Source organism: Protopterus annectens, chromosome 2.part1, assembly GCF_019279795.1.
Source record: "Protopterus annectens isolate FY-2018-M chromosome 2.part1, PAN1.0, whole genome shotgun sequence".
In the NCBI taxonomy this organism is placed as follows: Eukaryota; Metazoa; Chordata; order Ceratodontiformes; family Protopteridae; genus Protopterus; species Protopterus annectens.
Window position 1 is genome coordinate 1,260,826,241 of NC_056729.1, and position 27,497 is coordinate 1,260,853,737.

General features: G+C 36.6%; 1 protein-coding gene across 3 annotated transcripts in view; it reads right to left on the reverse strand.

The window, feature by feature from the left end:
* The window catches only part of LOC122794421 (low density lipoprotein receptor adapter protein 1-like), a 1,120,082-nt gene that overhangs the window by 53,724 nt on the left and 1,038,861 nt on the right, over positions 1–27,497 (reverse strand). For all 3 annotated transcript variants that reach the window (XM_044062793.1, XM_044062791.1, XM_044062792.1), the window contains exon 7: positions 17,226–17,368. In XM_044062793.1, the coding sequence (XP_043918728.1) occupies positions 17,226–17,368 (143 nt within the window). The remainder of the gene's footprint in view (positions 1–17,225; positions 17,369–27,497) is intronic.

The following is a 27,497-nucleotide window of genomic DNA, read 5'->3' on the forward strand; positions in this document are numbered from 1 at the left end:
AAATTATTTTCCTGTGGCCCTGTCGAGCAGAGCCATAGAAGTGATCCCCAGGGTGAATTTCCTATTTCCCATCCAATCATCAAGATTTTTCTTGATGAGTGCTAATGAGGAGCTTTGTTTGATATAGATAGGTAGTTTGTTCAAGAGTATGGGAAGTCTCTGGGACAGGAATCTATCCCTCCAGCATGTTCTGTTTATTGTGGTGACAAGGTTTAGGTCCCTAGAGCATGTAGCTCAGAGGGATTGGGATTTCTTTAAGTGGAGCATGTCCAACAACTCTGTGTTCGACATAGCTTTGTATGTTAGGCAGAGATCACCTCTGAGTAGGCGATATGGAATGGAGTAAAGCTGGAGTTTTTTGAGATAGTCTGTGTAGGGAATCTGTTTGAGGCCAGTAATCTTCTTTGTAAGGTATTTCTGCAACCTTTCCAGTTATTGTAGGTGTCTTGTGAGGTACATACCAAAAGGGGCATTGTACCTTATAATGGGTCTAATGAGTGACGAGTAGAGGGGAACAATGACCTCTTTTTTCCTGGATGAGAAACCTTTTGTGATGAGGTGTGCCACGTAGAAGGATTTCCTATCTACTGTGGCAGTCTGATTGTCAAAGGAGAGACTATTGTCAACCTGTGTCCCAAGGTCTCATCATACTTTCGGTGTTAATTAGACTACTGCCTATGTGGTAGTTGATGGGTACAGAGTTTTTACCAAAGGGGATGGCAATGCACTTTTTGGCATTGAGCTTGAGGCCATGACTTTGACACCAGGCATCTCTCTTAGTGAGGCCCTTTTGTAGGATGTCCACATCATTAGGAGTTTCGATTATGGCTCCCAGTTTGCAGTCATCTGCAAACTTCATTAACCAAAGACCTTCAGTGTTAGCCTGTACTTCAGAGAAGTAGATACCAAACAGGAGAGGACCCAGGACTGAACCCTGTGGTACTCCACTTGTTACTGGTCTGAAGTCAGATTTGGAGTCTGCTACTTTCTCAGTGTGGGTACTGTCAGTGAGCCAGTTGGCAACCCATCTTGTGACATAGGGATTTACACCTAGTTTAGTGAGTTTATCTATAACTCTACAGAGTGGGGGATGGTGTTGAAAGCCTTGGAGAGATCTAGATAGGTTGTGTGAACCACCTTACCCTCGTCTATGGCTTTGGTGACTGCTTCAAAGAAGTCTATCCAGTTTAGGAGACATGATCTGCCTTTTACAAACCCAAACTGAGTGGGGTCCTGAGTTTGGAGATTACCAATGTCTTTGTTTATAAGTTCCATGATGATACGTTCCATGGCCTTGCAGACCAGGCTCATCAGGCTAATGGGGCGGTAGTTCCCAGGGTCAGTGGTGGTGCCCCCTTTGTGGAGTGGGATAACAGTCACTGTGCACCATTCAGTAGGCACAAAGTGTGAGCTGAGGCTGTTATTGAACATGGTACTTAGGTGGGGTGCCAGTTCGCTCTATAGCTCATTTAGAACACAGCCTGGGAAGTTGTCAGGTCCCATGGATGATGTGTTCTTGGCTTTGGAGAGTGTGGTTTTACCTGTGCCGCCATGATTACAGGAACTTTCCATTCTTCCAGTATAGAGATGGGCCCTTTAGGGGGTCAGAGGGGGGTTAAAGTTAGCACTGAACCTATCTGCCAGGATGTTGGCAATATCAGTTGGTTCTGTATATTTGGTGCCATTGTGCTGTAACTCAGAGCAGATCTGAGTGTTACCATTGACATAGCTATAGAATGCTTTGTGGTTGTCTTTAGAATCAGTGGTGATTTTGTTTTCATAACTAGCTTTGGAGGATTTTATGAGGGATCTCAGCTTCTTACTGTGGCTGACCAGGGAGTTCCTCCAATCATGGGATTTTACTCTTTTTTGCAATAGTTTCTTTCTTCTGTTGTAGAGTTTGTTTTTGGCAGGGGATCACCAGATTGGCTTCCTTTTTTTGGAGGATAGCATCTTGGTTCTGTTAGGGATAGCACAATCCACACACTTGTGTAAGTGCTTATAAAGTGCATCTGTGTAGGATTCAACAGTCGTACCTCTATTGTCCGTCTGCATGGGTGTCGTGAAGTTTGCCAGTAATGTCTTAATAAGAGGGAAGTTGGCTTTGGACACATTTTTTACAGAGGTTTCCCTAATGGGGGGCGTGATGTGGATGTCTAGGGTGATTAACTTGTGGTCGGATCTGATCAACGAGGAATTGACCTATGGTATGGAACACCGGTCACCCATGTTGGTAATGACCAGGTCTAGGATAGTGCTGCCCCTGGTGGGGGTGTGGATAAGCTGATCTAATACATTGGAATGCATGAATTCCAGAAAATGTTGAACAAAAGAGTTGGTACATGACAAGTTTTCCCAGTTAATGGTGGGATAGTTGAAATTGCTCATTATTAGGGTGTTGGGTTGTACCCTAATTTTCCAGAGTATCAAGAAATGAGGAGTGTGAGTCCTGGAGCATGGTGAGGGAACTGTAGCAAGCTACAATTTGGATTTCAGTTTTGCCCAGAGTTAGTTACACTTGGATAATCTCGGATGAACTATGTTGAGCAACTAGCCTGGAGGTGTGGATATCCTTAATGAATATGGACACGCCTCCGCCTTTAGTATTTCAGTCCAGGTTAGGTGGCCAAAAGGTGTGGTATGAATCATAGCCTGGTATTGCAGGGGTGCTCTCTGGAGCCTTGAACCAGGTCTCTGTCACTGCACAGACGTCAATGTTCTCCATTTTAAGGAGTGCCTCGAGGGAGTACATTTTGAGGTTTAGACTTTTATCACTGAGTAGCATTACCCTCAGATTTTGCTTGCTTGTACCTGTTACAGTGGTGAATTTGTCATTTGAACCTTTCCTAAAAAAGACACTATAGGGGTGGCAAGAGAGTTAGCCAGTATCCGGAATCCCAAGGGCGACAGGTGCAGGCCATCTCTGGCAAAGCATCATGGTCTGTCAATCATGTCATTCCAGGCAGATAGATATTGGATCCCCTTAGAATGACACCAGAAGCTTAGCCAATTGTTGAAGTCAATCATTTTGTCCTTGTACTGCGGTATCATTCTGGGTGATGGCAGAATGCTACTCAGGGCTAGGGTCATACCTGTCTGGGCTACAAGATCAGAGAGCTCCTCCATGTCTCTTTTCATGCAGTCCAGGGAGGTACGTCATTCACACCAACATGGACAATGACAGAGTCATATTTGTACTTGTTGTGGAGTGAACTGAGTGCGTGCGTTATGTGGCAGATGCTGGCACCCGACGCCCAGGCAATGTGACTATCACATTCCGATTACTGAATTTATGTCGGATCCCATTTTTATTACATACATGGTATATTTTTTGCAAGTCCTCAGTCAAGGAATTAATAGGATAGCAAACGCATGCCTTGTATGCTGTTCTATAGTTTTCTGTAATGCATGGAGGGTCATGATTATGCCCAAAAAACAGCTAAATTACAACTTGGTCCAGCACTGCTGTAGTGTAAGACCCAGCCAGAAGAACTCTTAAAGGGGTGCTTAACAATTGTTGAGCATTCCCCTATGTACTGTTAAGAATGAGTCTGCACCGTGCTGACCAGTATACAGCACAAGTAGGTAGAAACATCTTAATTTCAAGTCCTGTTTCTACCTGCTTCGTGCTAAACTACACAGGGCATTTAGAATTAAACAGCTTCCCTTACACAGGGAATACGTAAGAACTTCAACTACCCACCCGTTGCTTTACTGGCTTTAAAGCCAACACAACACATCACATTTTTTTTTTATTTTACATCTTACTTTTGACTAATTTGCAGTACATGCAGAAGATAAATCGCCATGCACAACTAAGAATTATGATAAGTTCTCCAGTCTTAACTATGAAGTATGTGCTTTCAATACTGATGCCAAGATTCATCTCGTAAGTTTCGCTCGTGAGGTGAATTTCTTGGCATCCATGTCAGGAACACATAATAAGTAAGTTACAACTGATGACCTAATCATAATCCTCTATGTTAATAACCACAGGTTCTAAAACCATCTAATTAATAAAACGCAGGCAGGGATCTGGATCTGTCCTGTACTAAGTACCTGTTAACCTGTTATATTTTTAGGTAACATCTCTCCTGTCAACTGATTAGTTATCCTTAGGAACATTTCAGGTATTACTGTTAGACAACTTTCATGACACACCTGTCTATGGTTAAAAAAAAACAGTCATAGAGATCACTATACTGATTACAGAATGAGTTCAAGGCTGACTATAGGATGGTAACTGGTTTGCATGAGAGCTAGATGACCAGAAACAGAAGACAGATGAACAAAACTGAAGGGAACGATGTGTGAAACAGATACTAAGTTTTGCCATATAATCTACCATCAGCAGCTATAGACACAGAGTAGAGGTGGTGGGTAAGATGTAGGGGATTACAAAGACAAATCATTTCCAGTAAAACATATCAAGAAGAAAGGCAGTGGTTCTAAAAGGGATAAATAAGGTACTGGTCAAATGATAGGCAGTCTACCACCAGAAGTGCAGGAGAGGTACAAGAAAGGGAATTGCGTTTTATCAAATTACTGACCATGAAAAGGGATTATGCAGAACTATAGAGGAAGTGGACAGAAGACAGAGCTTAGCTCTACATAAGTATACCAAATTAATATTAGGATTAGAACTATCTGTTTACATCAGCTGTGGCCCAAGTGATGGCAAGAAGAGTTAAGCAAAAACCTTTAGCTCATCACACAGGAAGGAAGTAGAAAAGCCTGTGAAATCCACAATATGGTATGTCTTTGTCAACAATTAAGTCAGACAGTCACATGCCTTAATGCATGCAGAACCAATACCACTAGAAAGCAGAACTCAAAGTAACAGCATCATGTGAATAAGAGACTAACTGTATGTTCACAGCAACAGTGAACAAGCAGCCATGTTCTGTGCCAATCCATCTACCACAAATAGGAGCAAAAATACAAATATCACAGTAGAAAATCACAGACACAAGGCTCAAAGCAGCAGTCACAGCAGTTTAATTCCAACTTAGCCCTTCGGCACCAAGCCTTCAATGAGTACAAATCCATTCACATTTTCATTGGTATTTATACACATATAAAATCAGAATACTTAATCAATTAAACAATCAAGCAAACCATTAATTAATATTACCTGTTGACTTACTCATCTAAAATTTCTCATCTCTGAACCTACTCTTTCACTAACTTATCTTATCCATATTTCTTTATTTCTATTTTTTTTTCTAGATACTACCATGCTTCCTCTCCTCACACTCCATACTAGTACTACATCTTTTAAACTGACTCATATCACTACTACACACTTTACCTAACAACCCCTCCATATATTTTCATTATCTTCCTCTATTATCTATATCAACACTTTTACTAACTTCTTTCCTGCAACTAATACTCTTTAGCAACACATAAATGTACCTTCTTATTAACTATTCTAAGCCTATTAAAATTATACGTTACCTTCATTATGTACTCATAAGTGACAGACTCCCTGTTAGTAAATGTATAAAATGTATAAATATGTTTTTTTTTTTCCTCTATTTTGTTGTTTATGTTAACATTGTTTAAACTGTGTGGAGCTTTTCTCCCCGGGCCTCTACTGAAAATGGACATATATCCAGCTAGACTAGCCCGGTCAACAAATGTAAAATAAATAAAAAAATAAAATAAATATACTTAATTACATATTTCCAGTTTACTTCCTTGTTTAACCCATGAGGTTCCAAAGTATTATACTTTAAAATGAAAAGGGTTTCTATTTTCAACAACTTTTCTTTAATACATGAAACTTTACCCAATGAAACTTTCATTTTTTCCAGAATGCAACCTTGTAAACAATCTGGTTTAGCATTGTGTGCAGTTATAAAGTGCTGTCCTAAAGGACTATCTATTTTTGCAATTTTTAATGTCCTTTATATGTTCTTGCATACTCATTTTGAAAGCTCTCCCTATTTCTCCTATGTAATATAGGTTACAACTACATCTGAGAGCATAAATTACTTCTTCTGTACCACATGTATAGAAACCTGTAGGGGTGAATCTGACACCATTTATTTTTGAAAAAGCTGCCACAACATGTCTACACACTGAGCACTTTTTACAAGCCATGGTTCCTATTTTTTTATCCTTTACATTAGGATATATGATAGTTTCAGGTGCTATAAAACAATTATGTACCACCATATCACCCAAGTTTCTACTTCTTCTGTAATAAACTTTTATCTGTTTTTTTAACAAATATTTAAAATCTTTATTATTAATTATCATTTTCCAGTATTTTTTTAACTTTCCTGTCCATAGTTTCTGTCAGAACATTGAAAGTTGTTACAAAATAAACTTCTCTATCACCCCCTATAGACTTTTCTTCCTTAGTTCTACCTCTTCTCCTTATTTCATTATTATTTCTATTTGCTTCACCTTTCTTCAAGGCGCTATTATGCCTACTTGTTGTTCCATATCTATATTCCTTTACCTTATTCTTGGATTATTCCACTGTTAGTTTATTATACCCCCTCTTTATAAACATATTTTCTGTTTTAAGTAGTTCACCTTCAAAAACATCATCAGAGCTACATAATCTGTTAAGTCTTAAAAACTCATTATATGGCAATACAGATATAAGATGATTTAGGTGACAACTAGTGCCATATAAAAAGGCATTATCCTGGCCAAATTTCCTATGCACTGTTGTTTCTATGCCATTAATATCTATATCCAAAAACGTAACTTTCTTACTCATTTGTATACCATCAAATTTAAAGCCAAACACATTATTATGTAGGTCATCTATAAAAGGCTGAGCCTCATCCTTACTTCCATTACATAAGAATATTAGGTCATCTATAAACCTAAAACAGTGAACTACTTGATTTTTATATAATGAGTGTGTGTATATATATTCCATTTCAAATTTTGCCATCACAATATTTGCATACATAGGGGCAAACGCTGCCCCCATTGCAGTGCCTTGCAGCTGATGGTAAATTTCAATGTTAAACAGAAATCTGTTAATTCTATTATAAAGTGGGTCAGTGGGGAATCACCCAAGAAATATCCTAATGCTTCAATACCTTTATTATGCCTTATGTTAGTATACAGACTCTTAACATCTAGGCAAAGCCAACATATGTTATCATTCCAAACTTCTTTTCTGATTTTACACAGTGATGTCAAGTGATGTCAAGAAGAGTTAAGCAAAAACCTTTAACTCATTACACAAGAGGGAAGTAGAAAAGCCTGTGAAATCCACAATATGGTATGTCTTTGCGAACCATTAAGTCAGACAGTCACATGCCTTAATGCATGCAGAACAAAACCACTAGAAAGCAGAACTCAATGTGACAACATCATGTGAATAAGAGACTAACTGTATGTTCACAGCAACAGTGAACAAGCAGCCATGTTCTGTGCCAATAACTGTAAAGCTGCCATTTTTTCAAAGCTATGAGGAGGAGGAGGAGAGGCAGAGGTTTGTGATGCTGACAAGCTGAATCTGAAGTAATCACACAACTGCTGGAGAGGTGGAATAATATAATAACGCAAAATTCTCCAGAAAAAGCTAATTTTTCCTGTTTCCTACTTTTTTCAACATCTGGGGCCCAACCACCCCATCAAATTGTTTAAAAACGAATTCAAAGTTGAATACAAATCTTGTGTTCATATCAAAAGCAAAGCCCTATGTTGTCTCATACAGGAATAAGGTTGTTTTACTGTTACACAATATAATAAAACCCACAGCCACTCCATCATGAGAAAAAAGTTATTAATCTTTTTTTTTTCTGTAGTACTTACATTTCAAAAGAGTGTTTTATACACTTAGAGACAGCAGCAAAATTGATTACCTAATTCAGTCATCCATAGAATCAACATATGTATTTCTGAATAGGAGGGAGATCACAGATAGTAACATGCTTTGAAAGTCTCAGAGAAAAGTGACGGACATTTAATATCATGCTTTGCAGACATTTATCACTGCTGGCAATAGTTTACTAATGAGACAAACATTAAACAGTACTTCATTTCTGCTGTTCATAGATTATGCACTGAATTAAATCACTCCATGGAAAGAAAGATTTAATTAGAAATGGACTCCCTCTATAAGAAAGCACAGCTGAGGAGCAGAAAACAATATAAGTATACCATGCAATGTAAAACAGGGAAAGGAAATTTAACTATTGGTCCCAAACTCATCTCAACCCCCACAAGGGGAGATAACATTCTGGATTTGATTCTCACCAACATGGGTGACCGCTGTACCACTCCCATAGCATGTTCCTCCCTGGTGAGATAAGATCATCAAATTGTCTCATTTGAAGTTTCTACCCCCCCACCCACCCACCCACTGTAATCAAGCTAAAAAACTTCTCAAAAGCTGACTACAACCTCCTAAGGAGGCTATCAGTAGCTTCACACCACCGCCCCCCTCAGAGGATGCAGACAACTATGCTGAACAGTACGTGAATGCAATATACAAGCACCTGTACAACTGCATGGACTCATCCATATCCAACAGATATAAAACCTGCTCCCCAAGGGAAAAAAAAAGTTTGGTGGACATCCTCTATCAACCAACAGGCTTTATAACAAAAGGAAGAAACTGTTGTCCAATGGTAAAAGGGAACAAATTCCAAATTGGAAACACTCCCTCTTTAGCCTCAACAAACAAATTAGATCACTGGTGAAAATCTCCAAAGCCAATTATGAATTGAAACTAGCCGCTGAAAGAAAGGGAAACCATAAAGCCTTCAGTTAAGTCAGAAACCTCCATGGCAAGACCCAGGTTTGTTCCAAATTAGTACTTAATAGTATCACTTACACTGATCCTGTTGACTTAGCCAACCTGCTAGCAGATAGGTTCAGTGCAAACGTCCCCCCCTATCCCTGCCAAAAGACCCTTTTGACATCCACAATACTTGTCCCTCACCTCACATCTCCATTGATCAAGTGTTAAAGGTCCTATCCAAGGCAAAGAACACAGCTTCCATGAGACCTGATAGCATCCCTGGCTGTCCTGTGTACCATCTCCAGCAAGAACTGGCTTCGCTATTGCGGACCCTATTCAACCACAGCTTAAGTACAGGGTTCATTTCAACAGAGTGGAGAACTGCCATTGTCATCCCCTTACACAAAGGTGGTGCCACTACTGACTCTGGAAACTATCGCCCCATTAGCTTGACAAGTCTGATCTGTAAAACCATGGAGCATATTATCATGGATTTCATAATCAAGGATATAGGCAATCCCTAAGCACTTGACCCCACCCAACTTGGATTTGCCAAGGGCAGATCTTGCCTGTTGAACTTGGTTGACTTCTTTGACAGTGTCACCAAGGCCTGGAGGAGGGAAAGTCAGTACATACAGCTTACCTTGACTTGGACAAGGCCTTTGACACAATCCCCTACTTGGGCATCATTGAGAAGCTAACACAACTTGGTGTAAATCCCTATCTCATTAAGTGGGTGGCCAACTAGGCTCACCAAGAATACCCTCAAGGTCAAAATAGGCCCCTCCACCTCCAACAGCAGACCTGTCACTAGTCGAGTTTTCTAGGGATCTGTTCTGGGACCCCTACTGTTTGGCATCTACTTCTCAGAGGTCCAGGCAAAGACAAAAGGCCTATGGCTGACCATGTCTGCAGACAACTGTAAATTGGGTGCTGTAATTGACTCCCCAAATGATGTTAACATACTGCAAGAAGATCTTGCAGCAACTGATGACTGGTGCCAAAGTCAAGTTCTCAAGCTAAACAAAAAAAAACGTATCATCATACCATTCGGCAAAAACATGGCCCTACTGATTACATCACCAACAACTCCCTAAGCACACAACCTGTGGTGACAGACCTGGGTACTCAGGTTGATACCAATTTCACATTCGGCCATCATATAATGGCAGTGGTCAGAAAAGCCTTTTACTTGGTTCATCTTGTAAGTAAAGGGATTGCATCCAGAAAAAAGGAGGTTATTACTTCTCTATACTCCTCTCTCAATAGACCAGTAAGTCAGTATAATGCACCTTTTGGTATTTACCTCTCCAAACATCTGCACCAACTGGACATGCCACAGAAATGCCTCACAAAGAGAATCCATGGCCTCCAAAACCTGTCCAATGTGAACAGGCTTAAATCCCTATCACTCTACTTGGTATCGCAGAGACTACTCAGAGGTGATCTGTGTCTTGTCTACAAGGCAATGTCAAACTTTACCATACTAGAGATGCTCCATATCCATAAGTCTAACTCCTCATGCATTACCCACTCAAAAGGCCTTGATCTAATATGCAACATCGACAAAACCTGCTGGAGAGACAGGTTTGTCTCCCAGAGGTTGCCCCATCTCTGGAATAGACTTCTCATAAATGTCAAACAGAGTACCTCACTGACCATCTTTAAGTGCAACCTCGAGGAGTAGATGGGAAAACACAAATTTGTCCCAGGGGTTCCACCTGTGTCATTCATTGACAAGGGTGGCAGGTACTGACTGAGGTTTCTTTTGGGGGGATAAACTCTTGGCTAGGCTTGTAAGGGCTCTAAGGTCATTAGCCTAGTAACCTCCTATGATCCTAAATAGATGTGTGTGATAAAGACATTCATTTCTGTTTCAAAATGCATGAAAGAGTATACATTAAAGCAGAGCTGAATCAAGTTCTGGTATCATAAATCATATGTCTTGTCCACTGTTGATATAAGCACTCCATACATGTTTATTAAAATAGTTAAAATATTCTAGGATGATGATAAACTCTACTTAGTAAAAACACAGAATACTTTGTTTTCTTTTCTTAAGGGCATGCTTAATCATAGCATAAAATGTTTTCTCTAAATTCTATAACCTAACTTGGGTTGCTGTTGTGAACTGTAACCTTATAAATTAGCACTTACAGCCTTAAATCACAGATCGTGTGTCACAAACAGTCTAAATGAATCAGTCATTAAACAGTACTGAGGGGAACCCATGAAATTTGCCACCACTTCTTCTGATTTTTTCATTGTAATTGGTTGCATATGTTGATATTTTATTTTTAACAGACCTGAACAAGAATGAATGGCCCATTTTTAATGGCACACCACTGTCAATGATGCTGTGAAAACTTATGCTGATAATATTGATGGAAAGAATCCGTCAACTTTTGTGGTATCAGAAAACCCACAGTAAAAAACATTTAAGATATTACATGGAGAGCATATGCCACTGTAGGGGATAACTCAATACTTTATTAGCAATATATCGGTAATGAATTTAGAGTGAATAGTTTTAATTTTAATCTGGAAGCATGTTTTCTGACAAGTGGTAGTGTTTTTGTTGCAAAAGTCATTGTAATGTGATACCACAAGTGCTCTCACCACCTTACTGATCAATCTTGCAAGTTATAAAGAACACATATAACATTATGGCTTGTAATCTAAAACTAGATTTTTCTCAATACCAGCATCTTACAATTCCCAGTTGTGTGACCTTAAACACATAATGGCCCATAGCAGCAAAATGGCAGCATGCCACAATGCCAGTGATAATAATGCTGATCAAGATGGTGATGATGCAGAGGAATTGTGATGCATGTAGCAGGCATCATACTTTTTACATACTCTGAATCTTAACAAAGGCTGCAATAGTTAATAAGACTGCAAACGCCAGCCATTTGGAACATTTCTCTTGTAAAACTTTTCAGAATACAATAATAAAATGTGTACCTTTCCTAAAACTATCCAAGCCACAGGGTAAAATGGTCACACAGACAAACTGTTCAGTAAAAAGTGCAAGAAAAACCAGGCCAAGCTAGAGTTTCCACAGTGTGATACATTAAACTTCCTGTAATGGAGGCCCATGGGATATATGCAAATGAACCTTTAAGGCTATCAAGTGTTTCAGCTACACGGGAAATGGTAACATTCAGGCTAATAAAGACAAACCCTACTAGATGTGGACATGCATGTTTTGTCCTTTTTATTAACCAGCAACAAGATATATGCTTGGATATTTTCCTTTTTATTAAACTCAGCAGCACAGCATAAGTGGATAGTTTGGCTATACTTCAGAAACACAGGGCGTTTAAATCCAGCTGATGCCCATAAAAATAAGGTGCCTGCAAAATGTACTGAATGCTTTAGATGTGATGTAGGTGAAACACTTGATGTCATTAAGGGGTCATTTGCATATATCCTATGGGCCTCCATTACAGGAGGTTTATGGTACCACACAGTGAAAACTCTAGCTTGGCTGGATTTTTCTTGCATTTTTTCCTGAAATTATTTTAGATAAGCTCAAGTAAAATTACTCATTCTTTGGTTTAATTTTTGACGTTCTTATATTACACTTTAGTATGGATTATATTAGAAATCGAGGTGAATTTTATACATTTTCCTAGCTTTCATTAACACATTTTAGTATTGATTATTTCCAGAAATACTACCATATAATTGTTAGGCTTTATTTAACACCATTTTCAAAAATGTAACAGGTAATAAACAACAGAGTAAGCATATCTTCAGTAATATTAAATATATCACATTATAATATAACCTGTCATAGCTGCAGATTACTAATAATCTTTATAAGCCTCTCTCATTTCATTCTGTTAACACTGTATTACCTTCATCAAAGCTCATTGTATATTATATCACATGACAGTTTTTTCTGTATTACTCCCTAGTGCTCTCAGCACCTTACTGTTCTATCTTCCAATACATAAAGAATGCATATAATATTATGACTTGCAATCTAAAACCTAATATTCCTGCAGTCTTGAAATGGAAGTCTGAAGAATGAGTGGACATATATTTTAGTTGCCAACCAGCAATAGCTGCTTTATTCAACATTTTGCCTACTTGTGCTTCCTGAATACAAATGGCTATTTTGGAAAATGATTCAACATATCCTAATAGAATTTTCAAGATACACACACACACACACACACACACACACACACACACACACACACACACACATACACACACTAAAGCAGCTGGATATATTCATTGAAGATTACGTCACCACATTTAAAGACAAGGGGCAGCTGCATCTTGAAATTTTATTTAAACACTGAACATTTCACTTTTACACCTACTCACAACAACAACCTTTTTAGATGGGAAGTCACAATAATTATGTGTATCCTTTGATAATTTTTATTTGTTACTGTGAATAGAAGTGACAGGTTACTTATTCATTTTTAACTGTTCCTACAGTTATATTGTATGATAATTAGTTTGATAATTTCTAATGACTATTCTGGCATTAACTGGGCCCGACATACTAATGTTAATATCCCTGTTTGGCTTTTAGAATTTTTGTAATATTTTCCGGACAATACCCTTGTACACTTAGCTTTTATAGCCTACTGTTATTAATAATAACAATAAAGGCAAAATGTTCAAACAGTGTTTTTGCTATAACATCTAAATGATAGAAATATTACATTTTCTGAAAACTAAGTATCTTAAGAAATTTTTAAGCTTCACTGAGTTCATTAGCTAGAACAGTTGCCCTATGTACATACCAGTGTTACTATCTTTATGAAACGTATGGGATTTGTTTACTTCTGCTGTTACTTCACATAGTACAAATGCTACTCTGGATATACACTGCACTCTTCAGCGTGGACAGTAATTATACGTCTACCTCTAATTTTAACTGAGCAAAATACAATACGGCAGACTGCTACTATGGCATGCCTGGAAATCTGTTCATTCAGTACCTGTGTACAGCAGGCAACATATCATACTCTGTTTGATAGCGTACACTGAAACTTACTGAGATTTATAATTCTATAGGCAAGTACAAAACTCAGCTATGAATACCATTTCACCTTAACAACTCACAATGGAGCTCAATCGGTGGTGAAACTGGTCAGTCATATTATCATGGTCAGTGAAGAAAGTACTGGTTGTGTCACATTTCCACTGAAAGCAAATGTCATAGCTTAGAAGATATATCTAGATGACTTTTACAGTTAATCAACTCCCAAATTCCAAATCAGAAGCGATGTAATACAAAATACCTTGCATTCAGAACTCTGAGCAGATCCCCACCCATAACTGAAAAGCAGTCTAATGCATTATGCATTTAATTGATTTACACTGATTCACTGGATATGACAGCTGGTCGAGAAACTCTTTTCGACCATGACGACAAACAATTAACAATTAATAAAAGTATCTACTTCCACTGAACAAAGGTAGCTCATTAGTTTACAATATATAATCCAGAAATATGCACTGAATATAATAAGTATATAAGTGAAATTTAATTACACAGGTAACACTGGCATCATACATAGCTCAGTGCCTTTAGGTTTATTACAGAGATTAACAGCTTGTAACTTTGATGCTTGTGGGATAGATAGGTAGCTGTGAACAGATACAATATTTTTAGTCAGTGTTGATAGCCCAATGTCTTGCACCTTCTTTATTTAGCTGTATTTTAAAATTCTCTCAAAAGACAGGTCTGTTTTGTGAACTTCATATTTTAGATGCTGACCTATATCACTGAGCAGGAACTGTTTTTGAAAACAAAAAAACTCCAATTGATAGAGTACGATTAGTTCTTTGTTGAATAAGTATTTAGTAAATGGAAGTGTATCTGAAGCAAGTGGTTAACCATTGTAAGTTTTACTTTAAGTAGAGGAACTGGTTTGAGTTAATAATTATGTTTGTCTAGGTAAGTGAATGGGAAAGAAATGGCTTAGGTTGCTATAGGAATCTTTTTCTTACAGTACTGCAGGGAATGTGTTATAAACTGACATATTTTACTAGTTGTTTTTAGTAGATTAATAATATTTTGGAAATGTTCAAAGCTATTATATGCCAGTAGTACATTAAGGATGCATTGTGCCAGACTGTCACTGTAAAATGACATTATCAAAATGCATTTGGTACCCACCATTGTGACCTACTCAAATGGTTAAACTGGATAACCATTCAGAGCAGGGCCGTATATTTATTAATCTCAATGTTATTAAAGATTATAGTGCTATACCAATGTCCCCAATAATAGTCAAACTACTGTTAGATCTCAATCCTTCTTCCTCAGGCAACAAACACATAATACTCTCTCCCTTCTCAGATCCAAACTCCAATCAAATATTGGAGAAAAAACATCCATTCAACTGGGGCTTGCTGTCTAGAATCATATACCAATAGACATTTATGGCTCAATTGGGGGTACATCCATTTAAAGAAGCTGAATCTGTATTCTTCAGAGACAACAGTTAATGGCAAGAAAATCAGCTTCAGACTCTACCTACATGATGATGTTTAAATGCTGTAAAGAGTTATTGTAAATGTTGTAGATATTCAATGTAAATATCCTGCAGATATAATAGAATGATAAAACAGATGCATTGTAGTAGCATGCAAATATTATCTGATTATTAATCACGAGTTATACTAGAGACATATTACATATTGTCTATACTATATTCATCATTTATGCAATTCATAGTCAGCTTCCTAAGCTGCATGTAATTGTACTGTCTTCTTGTAACATGTTGCACTATATTTGTCTAATAAACCTGGACTGTGGTTGAAAGGGATCTGTGGACCATCTCACCATCCTGGTAGTAAAATAATAAATAAATAAATACCATATCTCAGTTTCCCTTCAGCAGTTCTTAACAAATTTATCAAGACACTAAAAGTGGATACTCAGAAATATGACTCATCTATGATTACAGCTCTACATTTATGAATGGTCTTGAAGGTCAGAGCTGAAATTGTCACAGTCATACTGTCTCATGGTCAGCATAGATAGTTCATAAAGAGATATATATATTTATGAAAAATTAGGTTTACTGCTCACGTGAGATCAGCTGAATCCTAAATATGCTGGCTATGACATGCATTTCTCCCCTGAGCAGTCATACATATATGACTAATGAAATTGTGTACTACAACATGTCAGAAATACCTGTAAAACCTTACATTTGGTATCCAAGTAGAATGGGCTGTATCTTAGTGCCCTTAAGCAGTTCCTGGAAATGCTCTACAGATAATTTGATATGGATATACAACTTCAACATGCACCTAAAGCTGTAATTCCACCTACAAAAAACTAGCAGCATTGCAGCACAAAATTTAACTTAACCATACTTCATGGTTAGTGCAGGGAGCTCTGGTGGAGACATCACTCCAGTGACAAAAATCTATGTACTTTGACTGTTTTCTTGTTATGCATCTGTTTATTCATTTACCTATTTATGTACGTCTGTTAATTAGGAGTGCTCATTTTGGAAACAAAATTACAGTGGAGTCCTCAGTCAATAAAATATGCCAAGAACAAACAATATAAAAACAGAAAAATATGCAAAATATACAGATATGAGACAAGAAAAAACAAAGGTGTACAATGGAAAAAACATAAATTGGACTACAGGTGCTGCACAACAAATATTAAGTACTGACATAGGTTTCCAACAGCAAGGAAGACTTAAGAAATACATTATATATACATTATATATACACATACATTTTAAATATATATATATATATATATATATATATATATATATATATATATATATAAGAATACATTTGTTTGATCAAGCTAACATTGCTCGATCGGGTATAACACCGAGTGTTATTACCGAATTTCTCATTGCCGAACGGTCGGAATGTAGTACCAAACACCGAACGCAACATTTCCAACTGCTCTACCACCTAAATAAGTGCTACCATGGGTCAAAAAGGGGGGGATGTTTTGCGATTCGCAACAATTGCGGTTGCATTTTTGAGGTTTTGCCGCACTGCTTTTGACTATATTCCGATCAACCATCCACCGGCTGATCAAATTAATGTATACCATATATATATATATATATATATATATATATATATATATATATATATATATATATATATAGTTTACAGTTTACTTTATGGTAAAAAGCTGATAAACTGCATTGACAGAAGAATGAAACAAACAGGAGTATGGAGCATTGCGCTTACAATGGATGCTTGGTACACTATCGATCTATCAGCAAATGAGACATATGGAACCTTGATTTAATGTTACATTTAACGGAGGGTACCAAAAGGGTGACACAGCTCCTAATGCTACAATGGAGTGTCAGTACTGGAATGAAAATGTAATCATCTGGTGTGATGATTGAGTCTTCTGAAACTCTAGCCATCACGTGTGAGAGTTCGATATAGAGAACCAGTGGCACTGCTAAAAGTTTTAAGCCTATAGCATAAGATAGAGATTATCTAAAAAAAAATTGAAATAACTCACCCATGATGACTGCTTGATTGGTGACCCTCTAATAGGGCTGCTGTGTTGTGATTCTGATCGGAGTTGGCAAACAGGTAAAGTTGTAAAAGGACTTTGAGATCCTTCATTTGTGCTATGTATGATCATCATGGCTTCATCTGTATCTGAAATATCACAAAGAAAACATTACAACAGAAGAGGCACTGAATTTACTAAAAATGCATCGAACCTCTCAGGTCTTGATGGTTGTAAAAAATTTCAACCCTCAGTGGTTGAATCCTTTCCAAAGATTACAAAATAATTTAGATTATGGACCATGAGAATTTTTTTTCTGTTAACATTCAGTCAGTCAAGACAGCATTCTCAGTTCTTTATATGGTACTGCATACATTCTCTAGTTTTAATATAGAGTTGTATTAACTGATCCTTTATGATGCTACATATGGGTAAACTTCCATTCACAATGTGCCATCTGGAATCAGAAATTGTAGCTAAGTTAGGATGAAGGGGACAGCTACCCTGAGTGTATTGTGTTATTGGGTACAACTAGCAGATCAGCCTTTTTTTTTTTTTTTTTTTTGATTTGCATGTAAACAAAAAGGAAGGAGGACCAGATCATAGAAATTACCTCCTTTTTTTGCTCTCACATACAACATGGAATAGACCATTAGGACTCGTGGTTCTCATTAGGAGAGGAGATGTGCCAAATCATAAGATGGGACCTTCTATTTCTTCTTCCATGTTGTGCATGAGGGAGTAGGTGATTACAGCATGGTTTCTCCTTAGCAGAGGAAGAGCACCAGATCGGGAAAAGCACCTGCTAGAATCAGGAAGTGGTGTCAGGCACTAAAAGCAAGCAAGCTAAAACTTTGTCTGGAATACGGTGGTTGGAAAGTCTCACATTTAAGCTGATTTTGTATGCTTACCTCTAACCTTTGAAAGATTTTTGTGGAGGAGTCCCCAAAACTTCCAAGTAGAAGACTGGAGAGAGGAGCTGCTATCCTGCAAAGGAAATTTGGATGAAGGATGTTTCATCTGTGGAAATTGCCTTGCTTGTGTAGGAAGCTATTGGGAGTATTTCCTACCTGCACTATTGATACTGCTTGAGCGAAAGAGAAAGAGCGGCTAATAAGGAATTTACTAGAACCAAATCATTTTAGGCCTCTCATTACGAAGTTGGCATATAGCCATGTTTTGGATGGATAAAGCAAAGGATAGTACTTTCGATATAGAACATTTCTGTGTAGCTTACCCTGAATGCTAGAATGCAGCATCAAACTCAACTTTTAAGAGCCCTTTAATACACCATCCTATAAAAGAAGTCCTATTTGAGCAAATAACAATGTAACATGTAGATCAATATGTGAAGTCAAGGAAAGGCCATCAGAACATACTGACAATCATCGATTATACCATGAAGTTCCCAGAAGAAATTCCGCTAAAATAAGTAAGCGAGAAGGTTGCAACAAAAACGTGTGTATCTTTCTAGGCTCAGCACTCCCAGAGGAATCCTATCCATGTTTAGAATAGTGCATAAACTAGGCCACTTCTTTAAGGTGAAGAAACCGAGAACCTCCTTCCAACATCCTCAGACCTGTTAGTGGAACAAAACTTTGAAACTGATGGTTTGTAAAGATCAAGATGGGAAAAATAGGAACTGCAAAAGAAGTATGGAAAGCCTTAAATGGATTTAATGCGTTTGAAATATTGTCTGACAGACAGCCATGATGCTTGCTAGAAACAGCAAGGGAAACCTGAGAAGAAGAAAATACTCTCTTTAGGAGTGATATTGGCTGTTGTACAAAACTGCAAAAGCGCTAACACTTGTTTTTACAGAGCGTATTGAAGGAGCACTAAAAAACCAGTATACAGTAGAAATTCAAGCCAAGATATCTCAAGTCCAAAAATAAATTGTACCACACAGTTCCAAAATTCAGCAACAAAAATAACAGCCACACTTGTAGAACGATTTTGAGTTTTATTACAATTCTGGTACCTCGGCCTTCGCCTTCAGTGGAATAACTTACAATCTGAAATACAAGTCTTTATATACCACTTACAAAAATTAGATAATTATATAATTAATCAATCAATCAATAGAGTATTTATCCTAATAAATAACATATAAATAAATGAATAAATAATTCATACATATTCCAACTTAATTCATTTTTCATTTTTAACATTCAAATTTCCAAATTCATACCATTTGGAAAAAGAGTATTAAAATTAATAATATATCTAGACTCCAAATTTAACAATCATTTTAGAAGCTACCCTGTTCTAGGTAGAAGACATTGGTTATATTCTGCTACAGAAGCATCCACTGGGCGTGCTCAGAAATGGGCTCCATACTTGGAATTTGGTGGAATGAACCTGTCAAGCACTGTATGAACTGTGGTGGAGTGTTGTGTGCAGAAACATGCATGCATTTAGGGGCTTAACACAGTACGCATTCCATTATACCTGCTAGCCAACAGATGGGTGGCTATAGGAACATTCAGAATTCCACAGCCACTGCAGGAAGACAGCTGAGCTACCTGCCTCTTCCCTCTCCTCCCTGGTGCCTCATGTGCTGTGAAAAGGAAATGAGTAAATCAGTTTATTGCAGAACCAGTACTGATGGTTATGGGGGGGGTGACAGGGTCCAAAAATTTGAAAAAAAATTAAAGGTCAAGTGTTTATTTATTTATTATGCTACTCTAACATGACAACTGGGTGCATACAGTAGTATGTCAGCAAATATCAATTGAATTAGAAAAAGTTGCAAGTTAAACTCCAACCACAAGAGGGTATGGAGGGCTAAACAATTGTGTGTTGTACAGCAGCATTGGAGCCACATCACCTAACCACAAAATGGATAGTTAAGAGTTCACTGTTTAAGCTGCAAGTCTAGTGGTAACCAAAGCCACATAATTACCCTTTAGCAGTGTTACATGAATATACCTCCTAAAGCCATACCAGCAATGCTGGTCTTGAATATAAATTTGAACTAAATGCTGGAACATAGCAACAAAAGCAGGCAAGTGATTACAGGGACCATACGATAACTAGACAAACAAACCTTTAAGCATACATACCTGAACATCCTTGCTAAATATTTCAAACAAGCAATAAGGCTCATCTTCCAAAGTCAGCAGAGCTAAACATGATAAGCACATGTATAAATCTGTATCTACCCATCCGGTCATCAAGACTTGCCTTAAAGGTAAACATAGTAGTGCTTAGTTTGAGCTGTAGTGGTAGCTTATTCCACAGGCTGGGAATGCAATGAGTTAGGAATCTATCCTTCCAGTGAGTCTTGTTTATTTGTTGGTATAAATGTACGTCTCTAGTGCAGGTGTTTGTAAAGAAATAGAAGGGACTTTCATGACTTAAAAGGTGAGAGGCATTCCAAGTGAGAGCAGTGGGTAGGCTTCTGAGTATAACAAGGGTAGGTGCCCATCTATTAGGATAATTTAAGGCCTTTAGTTTTCTTGCTTAGTAATCTATTGGGCCTTTCAAGTTCAGAAATATGCTTGGATTTGTACATACTGAAGGGGCATTGCATTTGATGAATTGTCTGATAATGGAATAGCACACTGGTATGCTGACTTCCTTTGGCTCTTGATATTCTCTTAAAATTTTCTGGGTCAGATAGAAGAATTTTATGATCATGGTAGGATCATGATGGTCTAATGAGAGAGACAGAGTTGTTTGCATAAGTACCTAGATCCCTTATTAACATATCTGTCTAAATGGGAGTACAAGGCAGGACATATGAGGTGGGAACAGCATTTTTGCTGAACTTTATGCTGTACTTTTTGGTATTTAGCTTGAGACTGTTTTCAGTACATCGGATTATGTGCATGTTCAAGTCCTTCCTGAAATTGTTTAGTATCAGTGGATAAGTGATTAACAGTGTCCAGCTTGCAGTGATCAGTAGATTTGATCAGCTGCACTTATCCCTTACTGGCTCAGATATTTCCAAGTTAAATGTCAAACAGGAGAGGGCACAACACTGATATTTGTGGTACTCAACTTGACGCAATTTTAGTTTCAGAGTTGGCACCAGCAGCTTCACAACTTGGGGTCTGCTGGATAGCTAGTTTTCAAAACAGTAGACAATGAAGGCGATTACAGTATGCTTTTCCTATGTTTTTAATAATTCCGGCATAGGAGTTAGTGCCAAAGGAAATAACCAGGTCACGATAAGCAGTGTCAATGAAGTGACCACAGTCTACAGTCTCTGTAAACTTTTCAAAGAAGCTTACTAGGTTTAAGAGGCAGGAACTGCCATATACAAACCCAAACGCACTGGAGTTCAGATCAGTTAAGTTGTTTAAGTTTGCATAAATGTCTTCTGCTATCATATGTTCCACAAATATGCATATAAGGGTGATGAGGGTGATGGGCACATAACTACACAGGCCAGTACAGGGCTGCTGTTATGTAGAGGAGCCACAGTAGCTGTTCTCCATGCATCGGGTAAAAGAGGCTAAAGATGAACAGTTCAGGTAGAGACACAGACACTACATAATTGACACTAATAAGAATGCAGCCTTTCATGTCCTTTTGTCCCATGGAAGTATTATTTTAAGCTTTTACCAGGATTCTAAGACTTGTTTCAATATGATGACAAAGAAAATAATTTTTCATGAATAACAGGGTCAACGATGAGGGTAGGCGATGAAAACTTAGAACTAAATTTGTCTGCTAAAATACATGCTACAGCCACACAGAATAGTTAAGAAGTGCTAAGATGCAGACTGCATAAATCTAGTTATTATGAGGTGTGAGGAATCACCTAAAAAATATCACAGGAGCTAAAACTGCTTGCCACCCCACTCTTATTTTGATAATGGCTTACCAAGCTATAAGCTATGATTCATGACAGATCAGATCCTTCAACAGAGAAGGAAGAAACACCTATAAACATTTTTAGACAGTTATTAGTAACCAGAATGCAGTGTAGCAGCCAAAGGAAAACTCCCCAGAAGGATATATTCTGTTCACTATTCCAAGTCATATGGCGCCACAGAGATGGTATCCTATCTGGCTGAGAAGACACCTCTGAGGCCTAAATATCAACTGCTATAATTTAGACACTTTACTATGATTTTTTGCCCTCAGATTTATTGACCTTACAGTTAATGATTTTTATGTACAAAGCTAGATCTGTTTAATGTTATGAGTTATTAAATTATGTGTGCACAAACATTCCTTATCAATAGCAAGGATCTATTAGTTGAATAGTTGTTCTTCTTAAAAAATACAGAAAGTGCACCCCTTTCAAACCCTCTGCTATTAGTTTTTAAAGGCCAGTGTAATGCTATTCATGCCCAGAGGTAGGGAGCTATGCTCTATGGGTAAATTTACTACAAGATGGTGGGGAAGAGTATGTTGACTACAAAATTCATTTTAAAAGGAGTATAAAGTGTTATTACTGAAGCCTCACTTAACAACATACTAAGTTGTATGAAACTAAGAGAAAGAAAACTAATGCTACTGCCTAAGCTGGCAGCACCTGCTGCTCAAAGATCTGGATTCAGGAACTGCAATGCAATCCCAGTTAAATAGGCTTATATTTGGGAATAGAAGGAAGCCAACAGTCCACAGCAATATCAAATATTCTTTATTTTACAAACAGAATTCATAGATTAAAAGATTTTATCAAGAAAATGAATTTTTCAAAATGTGCAAAGCAATTGGTGATCCTCTTTTAAGAATAACTTAACCAATGAATTGATCGTATCATATGCAGATGCTATTAACCAAAGCAGGCACTTAGAAACAAATTTGCTTATAAAATTCAGTTGAAGAAATGTATTAAACTACTAAAATAGTATTTTGCAAAAAAATAAAGTATGACCTTAAATATAAAAATCCATCAGAATAAGTTATATAAATTATACATAATTAAAACTAGATTTATAGTTATAAATTAGCATTATTAAGCATTAATAGACTGCAAATGGAAACTCTCTTATTAATACTCAGACTATGACAGCCCTTAATCTAATTGGCCACATCACTTACCCATTCTGATCGTTTCCCCATGGCCCTCATCTATGGTTCCTCTCTAATTATTCTATAACAAGAAACTGAAACATTTTAAAATCATGACACAAAAATCATATGTTTACTGAAAGCATTATTAGTATAATTTCTGTTGCTATCATAAACATGTTCATAGATGTGCTACAAACTCTTTCTGTTTTATCAATGTAAAAAGCTGGTTAAGAGTTGCACTTAGATCACTAGTGTTACAATTAAAATGGCTTTTGATAGCTAAGTCACCATAGTCTACTATTTCTATGATAGGTTCTTCCAAAATATACTTACATTGGTAAGATCCTCATTTAGTGGTTCCTTTAGGGCAAACCTGATATTTAACATTGTTTTTCTTTCTATGTTTGTGATATTACTCGGCCTTTTATAAACTAAATGAAGGATCTTTCTCAAAGTATGAAGCAATAACAGGAAAGTATTGAAAAATGTTCTGATATTGTTTATACTATCCCTAAAAAGCTTACTAAAGCTGGTATACCTTAAATATCAAAGCTCTATTGTGATCATCACAAGTTCATACAATTTTCTGGACTACGTTATTATTTGAACCAAATAGATAATTGTAAATCCCTTTCTGTCTCTTCTCTAATATGTACTATGTCTATATAAATAGATACAGATATATGTATAGATATATATTTTATTTGTAAAACTATTGAGGTAGTTTCTTTCCAAAAACACATTTCTAACATTTACTGAGTCAGATACAAAAATATCCATTTGTGAAGACATCCTTGCTAGATGCACAAATTGCCCTTTCACTGTATTTACTTATTTATTGGTGAAGAAGGTGATAATGTAAATAGTTATTACAATATGTTAGTTGTATATATTTATGGCCAAGCAAAACTGTTTATTAATATGTCCCTAGGCAAGTACTAGGCTAGCTGCCTTTGCCAGCCATTTTAAGCCTAGACAGTTTCCCTTTTTGTGTTCAAAATAACTATCCCATTTGGTTGTAGATTGGCCATAACCATCCCATGGTTGATATTTATATATTATCCCTAATGAGAATAAATGGGATCATACTATAGGTAATCTGAGAGAACCCATGCTTGGGATAAAGTATTTAGGAGCTGCCTCTATCCATTAGTATTACAAGAGGCAGTGCTGGTTTAAATTTTCTTTTTTTTTTCAATAATTTTTATTTTCATTTTGCATTTATAAAAGGCACAACATTTTTCATATTTACAACATCACCATAAGAGAAAGTTATACATTGCGGTCAATATAGAAACATGAAGGTCATATAACAAACCTATTTACACTATATACATAGATGCTTTCTCGAACAAGTTTAAACAATATAAAGACAGCACATACATTAATGTTTGCAATGCCATATTTTGTTGTAAGTTTGTGGTTTTTTTGCTAGGTTCCCTTATACCATGTTACTTTATAGTGTGCATGATGTTTTATGCTAGTATGATATTAAATGTTTGTTCCCAAGTTGTTCGAGTTTTGCTGTTTTTTGTTTCTTTTATCCATTACTATTTTGTGAGCTAATAGATGTTTAATAGCCATTTTCTTAAAACCCTCCCAAGAAATGTTCATAGAGTCTACCCATTTGAGGGCTATATATAGTTTCATTAATGAGAATATGGTTATAAGTGAATTTGCTTGTTTTACTAAGAAGTTAGATGGGCGAATATGTAATATGGTAAATTCCCATGAAAGTGTTAATGATTGATAGCCCACTTTTCGTAAATGCAATTTCAGTGAATTCCAGAGTTTACAGACGCATTTGCAACTCCAAAATATATGCATTAAGTCTGCTATATGATTCTTGCAGTGTGGTGATTTTGTTGCACTGAATTTGTGTAGTAATGTGAAATATGCACTGTTATTTATCATAAGCTGTGTGTACAATAGTTTTTTTAAGGGGTATGCTTTTCAGTGTTAGGTTAATTGCATTTTGTATCTGGTGGTCGTCCAAAGATGGTTGTATTTTCCTCCAATAGTTAGAGAAAAGGAGGCCTTTCTGGAATTTGATTTCTCCTCTCATTTTGTATGACTTTGTTATAGTTTTCTTTGTCATGAGGATAGTCTCTCAGAGCAGAGTGCATTTGTCCATGTCACTGTTGGGTATGGTAAGGTTTTGGTGGTAACTGGAAGACATCTCTTTGATTTGTCTAAGCATTATGATGTAAGACTTAGGTAGATTCAATTTATTACTCATTTCTTGGATAGTACAATTAAGTAGTGGGTAGATATATTGCATGTTTTTTTCTTTTAATCGGGGAAAGGAATCTAAATCTAGCATCTTATTTATTTTTAAATTAGGATTTTTATGGAGGGGTTGTAATGTTATCAGAGCTTGCCCCAGGTTTAAGGAATGAAATAACTTTTGTGTTATGTTTATAGAATGTTTTAGAGGGTCTACAATTTTGTGTGCTTATAGATCTTTTTTGTTCAAAAAGGGACGTACTTTGGGATTGATGCCTAGTGATTTCATGTATCTGTAGTATATTATCACCCATGGCAGTGACCAAGTTTTTGCTGACAGGTTATACTCTGCTATTCTCAGTATTCTGCAAATCACCACACAGCTGTAAAATGCAGAATCCACTTTATTAACTTCAGACCAAAAAAATCCAAGGATGACCGCTTTCATCCAGAAAGATCTAGACTTCAGACAATTTACCCCACAGTTACTGCCTTGTTATACAGTTCAAACAGGAAGTTCCACCCAGTTATAAACTAATCGATTATGTCATAAAAAGCACAATATTTACAGTCACTGAATTTAAAAAGCAGACAAAATATACAAACTGAAAAAGTTCATGGAACACACCACCCTAAAAACGCACTATATATAAGCACTGCTTCATAAAATGACAATGTACAGTAAATATTTAAATATGTTGAATGCGTTAAAACAATAAATATGTGTAATTAAATACTAAAAACTACATATAGTAGAAAATGTTAAGAGAAATAAATACACTTATAATAAATACTGAACATGTGAATTATTTAAAACTTTAAAATGCATAATGGAGAAATATATATATATATATATATATATATATATATATATATATATATATATAGATCATTTTTTTTTTAATCTTTCCAGTGCCTTTAGTTTTAAAAGTGGGCTAATGGAAATATGCTCATTCAGGCCTGGCCAGTTCCCAGCATTCAAACATAATTGCCAGTATAATTCTCTTTTCTCAAGTAATAGTGACCATGCATCACCCCTCATGTTGGTACTGATATTGTCTATAATAAAAAATTGGAACTTATGGTCATTATACTCCAAAACATGTTTGCTAAGAGAATTAATTTCTTTTTTATTCCGTATGTCATATAGGTGTTTGCATATGCGATTTTTTTAACTTTCTATCAGTCTTGCCTATTTAAAAGCAAGAACAGGTGGTACGCATGGCACAGTAAATCACTTTCTCCGAGTTACAGTTGTATTTCTGATTGATTCTGATTTCGATATTATTGATGTCAAAAATATTGCCTTCTTTAATGTAACTACAATAGTTACATCTGCCACATTTGTTCATAGAACCTAACCTGTGGCTTGGGTAAGAGTTACTGCTCTCAAATATGTTTTTCATATTCTTGCCTTTCCTATATACCATAATAGGTTGCGGTCCTATTAGTGGTATGATGTTCTTGTCATATTTCAAAATAGACCAGTTTTTTGTTAAGATGTTTCTTACTATGTTACTATCTTGAGTGAATACAGTGATGAAAGAAGTCTTATAATCATTCTTAAAACATTGTCAGTTTCTTGATTACTGGTGGAAGGACCACTGTCAGTCATATTACAAGAAAGTAAAGGTACATAAAACCCACGCTCTCTCTTGTTAACCACCTCAATCATTATATCACTAACGAACTTACAAGGATAGCCTCTTTTTTGAAACATGTTTTTCAAGTTGTCACATTCATCTAAAAATTCATCAATACCAGATACCATATGGGCTGCATGCACAAACTGTCCCTTAACTGTTGCTTTCTTTTGTCTGACTGGGTGTGTGCTAGAAAAATGCAGTAGTGAGTTCGAATACGTGCTTTTCCTAAAGATTTTTGAAACAAACCTCTTATTTTCATAATCCTTTTCCAGAAAGATGTCTAAACAGGAAATTTTGTCAAGGTCTCTGGTATAGGTGAACTTTAGGAAATTCTGTGGTGGTTCCAATATAGTTTATAAAATCATCAATAGCATCAACAGGTCCATCCCACAGAACAAACATATAATCGAAAAACCTGATGTAAACTTTG